The sequence below is a fragment of the Necator americanus genome, chromosome V (genome assembly GCF_031761385.1).
Source record: "Necator americanus strain Aroian chromosome V, whole genome shotgun sequence".
Classification (NCBI taxonomy): Eukaryota; Metazoa; Nematoda; class Chromadorea; order Rhabditida; family Ancylostomatidae; genus Necator; species Necator americanus.
Genome location: NC_087375.1, coordinates 13,188,834 through 13,199,870, shown reverse-complemented (window position 1 = coordinate 13,199,870; position 11,037 = coordinate 13,188,834). Strand labels below are relative to the sequence as shown.

The 11,037-nt window shown below is 43.8% G+C and overlaps 3 protein-coding genes across 5 annotated transcripts in view; all 3 read left to right on the top strand.

The window, feature by feature from the left end:
• Positions 1–295: 295 nt before the first annotated feature.
• RB195_013734 (uncharacterized protein) lies at positions 296–2,403 on the top strand (the record flags this gene model as incomplete). 3 transcript variants are annotated; one of them, XM_064203695.1, is made up of 4 exons in its annotated part: positions 296–476; positions 1,273–1,548; positions 1,616–1,908; positions 1,975–2,403. In XM_064203695.1, the coding sequence occupies 4 exons, from the start codon at positions 296–298 to the stop codon at positions 2,401–2,403; spliced, it is 1,179 nt and encodes a 392-aa protein (XP_064059575.1). The 3 variants fall into 3 exon arrangements, with proteins under 3 accessions (XP_064059575.1, XP_013299303.1, XP_064059576.1); XM_013443849.2 differs by lacking the exons at positions 1,273–1,548; positions 1,616–1,908; positions 1,975–2,403 and having other exon boundaries at positions 296–565; XM_064203694.1 differs by lacking the exons at positions 296–476; positions 1,273–1,548; positions 1,616–1,908 and having other exon boundaries at positions 2,095–2,403.
• RB195_013735 (uncharacterized protein) lies at positions 1,422–1,974 on the top strand (the record flags this gene model as incomplete). Its single annotated transcript, XM_064203696.1, has 2 exons — positions 1,422–1,526; positions 1,789–1,974. The coding sequence occupies 2 exons, from the start codon at positions 1,422–1,424 to the stop codon at positions 1,972–1,974; spliced, it is 291 nt and encodes a 96-aa protein (XP_064059577.1).
• Positions 2,404–3,246: 843 nt separating the features above from the next.
• Positions 3,247–11,037, top strand: part of RB195_013733 (uncharacterized protein) — a gene marked incomplete at both ends in the record, with an annotated part of 33,069 nt that continues 25,278 nt past the window's right edge. The window contains 12 exons of the mRNA XM_064203692.1: positions 3,247–3,378; positions 3,437–3,525; positions 3,925–4,063; positions 5,304–5,414; positions 5,595–5,709; positions 7,152–7,277; positions 8,250–8,319; positions 9,285–9,375; positions 9,449–9,545; positions 9,649–9,762; positions 9,945–10,036; positions 10,735–11,020. Of these exons, the coding sequence (XP_064059574.1) occupies positions 3,247–3,378; positions 3,437–3,525; positions 3,925–4,063; positions 5,304–5,414; positions 5,595–5,709; positions 7,152–7,277; positions 8,250–8,319; positions 9,285–9,375; positions 9,449–9,545; positions 9,649–9,762; positions 9,945–10,036; positions 10,735–11,020 (1,462 nt within the window). The remainder of the gene's footprint in view (positions 3,379–3,436; positions 3,526–3,924; positions 4,064–5,303; positions 5,415–5,594; positions 5,710–7,151; positions 7,278–8,249; positions 8,320–9,284; positions 9,376–9,448; positions 9,546–9,648; positions 9,763–9,944; positions 10,037–10,734; positions 11,021–11,037) is intronic.

Sequence of the window (11,037 nt, the reverse complement as noted above, 5' to 3'; positions counted from 1 at the left end):
AAGCCTGCAATCAAGTGACTGGGAGGTGCAAGGGAAGCGTTTTCGAGTCGCCCGCAACAAATAAACTCCACATGTCCGGGAGAACGGAAGTTCTCCCAAAGACTCATGGGAATAGAGGCTTGCAACCTGCCCATGGGTTTTAAAATTTTACGCATGTCACAGTAGTAGAAAAGAGTCTCCTGATTCCGGAGGAAAGCCTGGTGTGTTAGCGCTAGGAAGGACGGGCTTGCAGGAGTCATATACATATATACATACGTATCATATACATATGCTACTGAAAAGGATAAGGACTAGGATGACGATCTGTACTTATGACGCACGTACGCTTGCATCGGAAACGGCCGTAGAACATCTGATGATGCAAGGCAAGAAGATTAAGTACGACGTCATCGTACTGATCGAGACGAGATTACGTCGTTCTCTCAACACAGTACATGAAACTGGAGAAGAGTTGTTCTTAGGAACATGCGACAATAGTGAGTTGGCGTCCTCGCCAACACGAGTATGGCAGGAAACATCGACTCTTTCGAACAACTTACGACCCGAACCGGACATCTGCGGATGAGAAGTTGTGACATCTGCGGATGAGATAGTCAGAGCTGGTCCAACACCAGCTCTGACTATCTTCGTCGCTTACGCTCCAACATCACGCTACGAAGAAGAAGAAGTCGAAGCTTTCTATCTGGACCTGGAGGAATTTTAGCGAGAAGATCAGGCTTCTACAGGGTCATAATTGGTGATTTCAACACTAAAATTGGCCCTCTTGTTCCCTGATCCCTCTTGTGAGGAATAGGGGGAGAAACTTTCCAAGTTCATCATGACGACTAAGACCATCCATGGGAACTCGCAATTCCAAAAGCCCTCCTTTCTACGCTGAACGTGGGAGTCACCTGGTGGAGGTTATCATAACAAGACTGATAAGATTATCATCAGTAAAAGGTTCTGCCCGACTGATGTCGCTGTTGTGCCAAAGTTCTATAGGAAATCAGAGCATCGCCTTCTCTGGGAAAGATTTTGCTTTGCAAGGAGAGAAGAGAAAGCCGCCAGATTCTGAGGGAGAAGTCCGAGAACTATCGTTAATTGGGATCTCTTCGTAAAGCTAGCCGGCTTTTGGGAAGATTCCGCAATCAACAACATTGACGATAAATGTGACCGGCTCGTTGAACACCGTCACGACTGCATGACGAAGGCTGGAAGTTTTCAAATCACCAAGAGACGCGTCTTTTGAAACTTTCAAGCTGATACGCCAGCGTGTAGCAGCTTGAGCCGCAGGGAGCCAAGAACTCACGTCCGAGCTAGCAAGGCTTTACAGAGAGACGATAAAGGGAGACCTTAACGAGAGAAGAGCAGAAGTGCTGGCTGCAGAGGCGGGGAAAAGGATCCGCTATGCCCGTCGAGGCTTCGCCTGTTGCAAGACGAGGATGACTGCCGACAGCCACGTCCACTTGCCTCCTCACTATCTGAGAGAAGATGGACATGTCATTCCAAAGATTCTCCCGTCCGAAGTACGACATGCTATCATGTCGGTAAGAAGTCGTACGGCACCCGGTACTGACAGAATAAGAGCAGAACACCTGAAGAACCTTCCACTAGTACTCATCAGCGCTCTGACGAGGCTCGTTAGACCTGTCGGAATGCAAGGTTAATAAACAGAGAAAGACCAGCAAGACCGTGTTGTTGTGTAAAAAGGGAGATCCGGATGACATCGGCAGCTATCGCCCAATCTGTTTACTGTCCGTCATCTACAGGCTCTTTATAAGAGTGATTCTGAAGAAGTCTTGGATGAAGGACAGCTATGCAGCAAGCATTCTCACTGTTTCAACGCTCATTGAGGTATCAGGAGAGTACAAGACCCTTCTCACCTTCATCGACTTGAATAAGGCCTTCGACTCAGTTGAGAAGGAAGCGGTCATGGAAGCCTTGGACAACCAAGACGTCTCTACTCAGCACCTAAACATACTTCAAGAGTTGTAGAGCAATTTCACGGCCGGAATTCCGCCATTCTACAACGATGTCATAAGCAACGTGAAGAAAGGGGTTCGTAAGGGTGATACAATCTCACCAAAAATTTTCACAGCCACTCTCGAGAACACAATGCAAAAGCTAGAATGGGACGACATGGTAGAGAAGGTTGATCGTCGGCAGCTACACCATTTGCGCTTTGCTGATGACATCGTACTGATAACACCTAGCATCAAAGAAACGGAACGAATGCTGACCGAATTCGACGAAACATGTGGATGCATCAGTATTCAGCTGAATCTGCAAAAGACGGTGTTAATGCGCAACGGATGGGTCTCGAATGCGCCGTTCATGCTCAACGGTACGAACACATCCGAATGCAAAAGCTACTTTTATCTGGGAAGGGAACTGAACATGATGAACGACCTGCCTCCGAGCTAGGCAGGAGAAGACGAGCATTATGGGAAGCGTATAAGAGCATCGAAGATGTAGTGAAGAAGACTAAGAACACCAGGCACCGTGCTCAGCTCTTCAACACCACGTACTTCCTGCTTTAAACGCGCAATTGAGAGAGTGATGCTAGGAGTATCCCGCTTCGTGCAAATGAGGGACGGAATTCAAAGTTCTGTCTTACGCCACCGGTCGAAGATTAGAGATGCCGCCGCACTTGAAAAGAAAAGTAAAATAAGATGGGCCAGACACGCGATGTGCTTTAACGACAACCGTTGGACCGGAGCCGTGACCGACTGGGTTTCCCGCGATGTTAAGCGCACTACAGGAAAACCGTCGACCCGATGGTCAGATTTTTAGTCAAGGTAATCAAGGTAATAAATTGTGGTTAATTTGTAGCTGTTTACTAGCTTTATGATAATATCTTAGGGAAAATGATAATATAATGACATCTATGATGATATCTTAGATCACTCTTTTGAATTTTTTTCACTTTCTCCAAGTTCGAGAAAGTTCTAACAATTCTTCGCAGTTATAGTTCCTTTGTTTTCAACGAGTTTCCAGCGTGTACTCTCATCTCTTCGACTTTTTAAATTTAATTTTTGAGCAACACAAAGAATAAATAAGCAACTAAGTAAGTTTGTAAACAAAGCTTTTCAGACGATCCTTGGGAATCTTGCATCGTTCCTACTACAGAGCTGTAATTTCCAAAACTTCTTCAAAATCCTTTTTTTTTTGTTCTGTGATGTTCACGCCTTCAGGATCCTACTAAGCCTGACTCAAAATTTTTTGATTGTTCGCTTTTCCAGAACACTGGCGGCTTCCTCCTGACATATGTGGCTGCTGGTGGTCATCGTAGCAACGCTAGCTCGTTGTGATGACCCGCAACTGTTCTCGCCTCCTCCATCGGCTCCATCAACGCAGCTCAAGACTCGTGGAGGAATGAACGCTGTCGATCTTTGTCAGGTTTGTGGAAATGGAAGACATTGGCAGAAATTGCTACGGCAAACAGGGAAGCTTTCAGCTACCAATGGATCCCGGTAGTTGCTCAAGGGAGTTGATAAGATATTACTACGATCCGATTGATGACGATTGCAAGCGATTCACATATTCGTAAGTAATCTTTCTCTGTTACATAGGAATTTAAGAAGAAAACTACCAATAAATAGTGATATTCTATAACCGGGTCAAAACGACATGAAGCACGCGTGTAGTTGCGGTGTATTTGCGTACGCACTCGAAACGGCATGACGAAGTTGCAGTTAGAACCGGGACCGTCGCAAAATGCAGCTATGGGTGGTGCCAACAAGTGTCTCACTGCGCTCCTAGCCACTGTGCTTTACCGAAGCGCCTCGAGAGAAGCCGCGTACGCTGTTGCACCATGCTTCATGTCGTTTTGACCCCGCTACACCATAGTGCTAAGAAAAAAGTGGCGCACACTTCCATTTTGAAAAATCATCAGTTCACTCTCTTGAAATGTCTTTTATTCTTAAAGCATTGTTTCCGTTCCAGTGGTTGCGGTGGAAATACTAATCGATTTATGAGGCGTTCAAACTGTCGCAATCGATGCGTCAAGAATATTGAGAAGAAAGTCGATAAGGAAGCTCTCCCGACCACCAAGAAACCTGGAATAATAGATCGAATCAGCAGCGTAAGTCCAGAAAGGATAGGTGGACTGTTTTTTCTGGTAAATGGATCGATATCACTTTTAACTGGCGAAGGCACAGAGCGGTAGGAAATTTTCAGAGTTCAGGGTCTGACTTTAATATTTAAGCACCTGACTTTCATTGACATTTGTTTCCATTAGGTGTAGATTAAAGGATAAGGTCACTGACGTATCAATACACTTGGAATGCGCCAACGCGTTTTACTGCAATTCGTAGTCGGTGAGGTTTTTTTTCAAATTATTTAAGGTGTAGATTACGCTCAAATAATTTGCCAGTGTGCTGCGGTATTTCTGATGAAGGTGAAGCGGTGCAAGCCCCTCACTCTCGATTCAAAAAGACCTGAAACCTAGTGCAAATTCGTAGGTGGCCGCGCTCAGGTGATAGGGGGTGTGTTTGCGGTTATGATCAAAGTGAAACCATTAGTCATTTCACAGTTGAACTACGTCCAACGAAGGTCCCATCTCGAGATCGCAATCGTTACTTCCATCGCGCCACTTCGAGCGCAGCCTTTTACGCAGTTGCACTGAGCTTTAGGTTCCTTTAACCCGGTTTCCGCTTTCATAAGCCACAGAGAGAGCTATCCTGGTACGTGCTACTCCTATAACAGCGACATAAACCCACACACACACACACACACGAACACACATAAACGATCTAACATTTCTAGTGGCCTGAGGAAGTCAGAATCCATCGGTTCTGGTTGGTGGTAACATCGGCTGCGAAGCGTTTCCCATAAAATGTTGGACATAGAATAGCGATGGAATTATTGGTATTCTCGAGTTCATGTTACATAGTGGAAACAATGGCTTGAGCTATAGTAGGGTCAAAACGACATGAAGCACATACGCAATTGCGTACGCAGCTTCTCTAGAAGCTCCTCGATGGAGCGTAGCGGCTAGGAGCGTGGTGAAACGCTTGCTGGCATCACCCATCAGTGCAGTTTGCGGCGGTCACACCTCAGTTCCAACTGCTGCCTCCACCGCGCCGTTTCGAGTGCGTACGCAAATGCACCGCAACCACACTTGTGATTCATGTCGTTTTGACCCGACTATATGCTTGTAGATAATATGGAAGCTTTTTTCTTGAATGTCCATTCATTGGACGTGTCGGTAGTAAGGGGGATGATCAGTTCAATGTTTCGGGATGGGCACTTTGGAAGCAGTTCGGTCAAAGGTTTGGTTACTTTTCAGTTAAAAAAAAACTTACCAATCTGTTTTTTTTCAGGAAGTAAAACAACGAAAGATTACCACCACCACTACTCCAAAAACAACCACAACTACCACAAAACCAAAAAAAGTCCAGACACCATCAGTGACGAGAGTTGCTGTAACGAAGGTCTGTTGTAGTCCAACTTGGGAGACTTTTTAAACGCTTTTGAAATCAAGACCAGCCAATTTTAGCCTCAATTTCATCCACATGAAAGGTTATGGCAGAAATTGGAGGTTATTAATTGTACCCTTTAAGCAAATGAGAAAGTTTAGTTGCATTCGTTCAGAAAGGATAACAGATTTTTAGGCTAGTCCAAACATTCGTGATTGTCCACACTGCGATCCACTGTTTGGTGTTTGCGAAGAGGGCGGCGGGTGTGGGTGTATCGCTGGATTCCGCAAGTTAGGAAAGATTTGTATCGGTGAGTACAATGTTGAGGCGAATTGCTGTGAATCTTATACCTTTACAATCGTATTCGTACAGATTTAGTGATCCTCCAGCGTGAATTAAATTCAGCGTATCACGAAATTTACAAAGTATGGAAACCCGATCGAAAACATCCAGTTTGGAGGCTTGGTTAAGAATATAAGCGTGTTTCTGGTCAATTTTCCTTAATCGTCCCTTAAAAAACGTCGTGGGGAATGGCTCTCGTTCTTACGAGGTGCATGAGAACACGCCACTCCAGTGGTTGCGCCGTATCCAAGTGCGAGCGGTCAAAAACCAATGAGTTCTCCTCAGCAACTTATTCAAGTGAAACCAATGAACAGGCTGCTGAGGAAACCGGGGTGTGTACTAGGATGGGTTCTAATATACTTCGTAGGAACAAAAACTGTTTCCCACGATTTTTTAAGGACAATCAGGGGTAATTGAGCGGGATCACACTCACATTCGTAATCTGCACCCCGAACTCTGTGGTTCCCATGTGGTTTTCAAACTACACCACCTTAGTAGATGACAGTTCCGCCAATTCCGCGACACGCTTCCTTTAATCTGTAGAACTGTCATCCTCTACAGTGGAATCAAGAAGCGACCATTTTACTGAAAAGGGCCGATAATGAGATCGAGACATAGATATATGTAGCAATTTATCTCATATCTCTTTACTATGTGTCACTACTCTATCCAGAGTCAGCGTACTCTTCGTGCACTGACGTTGTCGTCTTCTGATTTTATTTGAAAGGTTGAAGGGGAGATAGTTAGATCTGTATCTATGCTGATCTACGCTCATATTTAAGGAAAGCGTATCACGATTTTGACATGGTGCGGGACCAACAGCGTGGGGTCTAAACAGTAAATTGCGGGATCCATTCATATTTCCCTAACTGTCGTAAAAATGGCGCTGGAACTGTTCTAGTTCCTATGAGATACGTTAGAACGCGCTTCTGTGCACACGTTTCAGTCCTCTTGGCAGCCTGTTCATTCGTTCCACTCGAATAGGCTGCTGAGAGGAGGATCACCGATCACCGATCCCCGACGGCTCGCATTTTTATGCAGCGCGTGCGTAGAGGTGGCGCATTCTAAGGGAAACCGTCGAAGAGAACGACATCCTCCACGTTGTTTCTGTACCACGATTAGAAAATGATGAGCGGAATAACGCTCAGTTCCGCAATTTACTATCTGAACTTCACGCTTTCGCTACGGGTTCTGCACCACGTCAAAATCGTGACCTCCCTAGGCAAATGACCTATACTGATATACGATTTCGATGTTTTCTTTCCTGAACGTCGCAGCGTCTACTTGAGTACTAAAAAATTTATGTTGAAACAGCAATTTTTTTATTTAAAAAAGACTTAGACCTTTTTTATTTTAAAAGATATTAGGCAGTAACTATCTTAATGCGTGATGATATTTTTTCCTTGTCAGATGTGAACGAATGCGAAACGCCAAATGCGTGTCCAGCAAACTCGCGATGCGTGAACACCATGGGTTCCTTTCGATGCGATTGCGACGTGGGTTTCAGTGCCGACGGACAATGCCCAGTGAAGAAAGGTATGTTATCGTATTTTACCGCTGCATGCTTTCTCCCTGTTTTAAAAAAAGTAATTCATCGAATGTTCTGGCAAATTTTCTAGGAATAGCTCGTCCTGCTCTCCGCTTTTACTCCTTTAGCAATTTTCAATTAGTTTCGAGAGTTTTATTTGTGAAGCTTGAGCAGTAAGGTCATCCACCGTTTTTTTAAGGCTTCGTTTACGTCAAGAAATTACTTCCTTTTTTCATTCCTTTATTTCTAAACAAAAACTGTTTTCATTCAAGAATTTGCTTGTTCGCAAATTCACTCATCCCGCTACTTTTATAATTTTTCTACCATATAAATTTGTCACACATATATTTGTTTGTTTTATTATTGTTTATCAGAAAAGAATATTTATCTGCGTTTTAATCCATCCTCTTATTCCATAACCTCCTTCCTTTCATCTCAGGTTTTTCCTGCACTTATGGATTAGTGATCAAGGATTTTTTTCTCGCTCAGGGTATCGTATCACAATGCGATGTTAGGGTCTCTGTGGCAATTCAGAATTCAGGGGTGCATTACGTGTATGAGTGCTACCCGCCCTAGTCCTTCTAACCCTAGTCGTGAAAGACGAAGTTTGTTGGCACGAGATATGCGAGAACAAGCCACTCTTGCACACCACCTCATCCACAACTGAGCGGTCAAGAATAAATGAGGTTTCTCGGCAGCATACTCGAGTAGAAGAAATGCTGAGATAACCTCAGCTGGTTCTTTTGAAAACTGAGCCGCTTCGCACGCCGTTTTTCGGGACGACTAGGTGGAATTGAATTTTGGCAACGAAATCGTAGTCGTAACCTATGATCCGAACTCTATACTCGCCCAGAGACCCCAACATCGTCGCTGCTGCCTTTAATTTATAGAATTTCATCCTGCAATGCTGGCCATACCAACACATTTGTACTGATCTTGGTATGGTGGATTTTAGTTGTTAGTACGAGCTCACTTTGCAGAGTCTTGTAACGATACTTTCGATGTCAGATACACTGAAGAGGACTGCAATCATGGTGAACAAGTGTTACGGTCAGTTTTTTTTTCACCGAGAAGTTCTCGAGTCGCATGGTACGAGTTACGTAGTGATGTTTCGACATACTTGACCAGCATAGAAGTTGGCCAGATGGTTATTTCTGCACATAAATACTATTCTGAGTATTGTCTTGAGCTTTGACCTCTTTACCATCTCTTTAGAGCGAATAAGCTGTGACCATAACTATACGTTTGTCTTTTTTGCCTCCACCACAAAGCAGTTGAGCTCTCAGAGCTAACCTACGGCGGCCGATATACCTGTACTGCACCTAATTTCCTGTAGTGAATAATTGCTCGCCTTAACACTTTCTTTGAATGGATTGTATTGCACAGTATTGCACTAAGGAATAATGATTATTTATTGAGAATATCAGAATATCATGAAACAAATGGAGAATATACCTGTCACGCCTTTATCTTCTCTATTGAAATCTTCTAGCCTACTGAATAATCCGGATGCAACAGAACTATTGAACGACGAAGTGGAACTGATGAGTCGTCTGATGAAGATTGATGGCGAGTAGATGTAACCCAGCGGCGCGTTCGACGAAACTTACATACTCGTCGCAAGAGACGGAGAATGTCAACATATTGCTGGAGCTTCTAAACATATCGTTATAAGTTTCGTACAGTAGACTCTTGAGAAATAATTGGCTAAGATGGAGAAATATTTCGTTACCCTATTTTTAGCTATTAGCGCTATTATTATTTTAGCGTTATGTCTGCTTGATTTGGACGGTGCAGACGATGGAAATGGTGAATGTTGTGTGGAAAAGTTAGAAAGTTGATGCGGACGCAACGCTGTTCCCCGAGTAGACATAAGTTCCTACACACCTCAAATGTTCCCCCTCCATAAAGCAAACTACACAGTTTAGGTCAAGTATTGGTCAAAATAGTTAAACAGTCCCCAGAAGGTCCTTACAGGGTTGTTCTCTCTCTTTAATGTAGAAATTCTTTTCCAGGTATTACTACGACCATGAAACATGCGTTTGCCGACAGTTCTTCTATGGAGGATGCGTGGGAGTGTCAAGGAACATATTTGCTGACGCACTGGTCAGGCACATTCTTATGGAGAAATAATGGGTTTTTTCTAGTTTTTTTTTTTCAAATTTTCCCCTAATTTTAGACATGCGAAACGCTTTGTGCTAGCGGTCGAAAAGCTGTTAAACTTGACTTCCTGCTACATGAAGATGATGACTTGCCAGCTACTCCGAGTGCTCCAAGTTAGCATTATTTGCGTTTATAGTTCCGAATTGAGAGCGATTCTCTGTCGCTAAACGACGTACGCAATCAACTGTAGGGAAGTTTGTGTAACTTCACGTTTAGAACGAGTATTCGCTATGGACATTGGTGGTCCGGATCCGCTTCACCTATATCGCAACGAAACAAAAACCACCCAGGAGACGTTTAGCGATAAATTGCGCCCATCTAGGCGACAAGGTATGAACGCTCCCAATAACAAACGACAGAAATCAATATACTGGTCTATCTTCTGCGCATTTTATGAGAGTAACGATGCTACAGCGCATTGTTGATTTAAAATGAGGTTATCAGGGGTTATTTTGTTGCTACGTCGAAATTTTCTCTAGTTTTATTTGTTTAATTAATGATTTTTCTTCCAGAAATATGTGAGATGCCATTTGATGCAGTTCTTCGTTTAGAATGCATAGATGCTTCGTGGGTGGAACGTTTTTACTGGAACGTCGAAAGAACGGTAGGATTATCTCAGTTTCTTCTCCTGTTCGACAAAACAAACTGCAGCTTTGAAGCGCAGCAACAATTAGAAAAAAAGAGAAATAAAAAGATAAGCTAAGAAAAAAATGCCGAGTAACACTCCGCTGAAAGAACCAAGATGGAGTCCGTATTTGCGGACATGGAATATATAGTAGGGTCAAAACGACATGAAGCACGTAAGCAGCTGCGTGCTTTGAGGAAGGGTACCGGCTAGGAGCGTGGTGAAACACTGAGGTGGCACCACCCATCGCTGCAGTTCGCGACGGTTCCAACTGCTGCCTCCACCTCGTCGTTTCGAACGCGAACGCGTAAGTGCCGCGAGTAACCGCAACTACACTCGTGATTTCTGTCGTTTTTACCCGACTATAATGTGTTCTTTGTTCTGTATTTCGCTGACTATTTAAGCTTTCGAACGATCCGTAAATCCTCTGTTTGTCGCTCCGGATCAGCAAAAAAAAAAACTTATTGTGAATCTCATGCTTTTGCTCAACTGAAAGAAAATCAGAGCTTTGAAACAATTTAAGTTTCTTTAAAAAAAAAAAGCTTTGCCTGTTTTTTTTGGTTGAAAAAAACAAAACAGAGAAAGGCTGGCCACTGCTGAATGATATTTTTTCTTCGTGGTGTTCTTTAATGTTACCATCATCGCATTTTCGGTAACTAAAAAAATCCTTCTTCTAGGAATGTGAACCGTTCTGGTACGATGGATCATGCGATCCGAAGGATGTCGTAGGGAAGAATTTCTTTGAGTCGCTGGAATCTTGTCGGAATGCATGCCACGAGGATGTCATCACCACCTTGCAACCTTCTGCGCCTCCAAGAGAAAAATCGGATGCCACTGGCTTTGTTACAACTCCGAGGAAATCTTTAAAAAAGCCCGATGACCTGACAGCTGGAATCTCACCTCCAAGAAAAGTTTTTTCACCCGAAGATCCATTTGGACTATTAGCGGAGCAGCGTATTGCAGGTGAACGAATGCGTTCG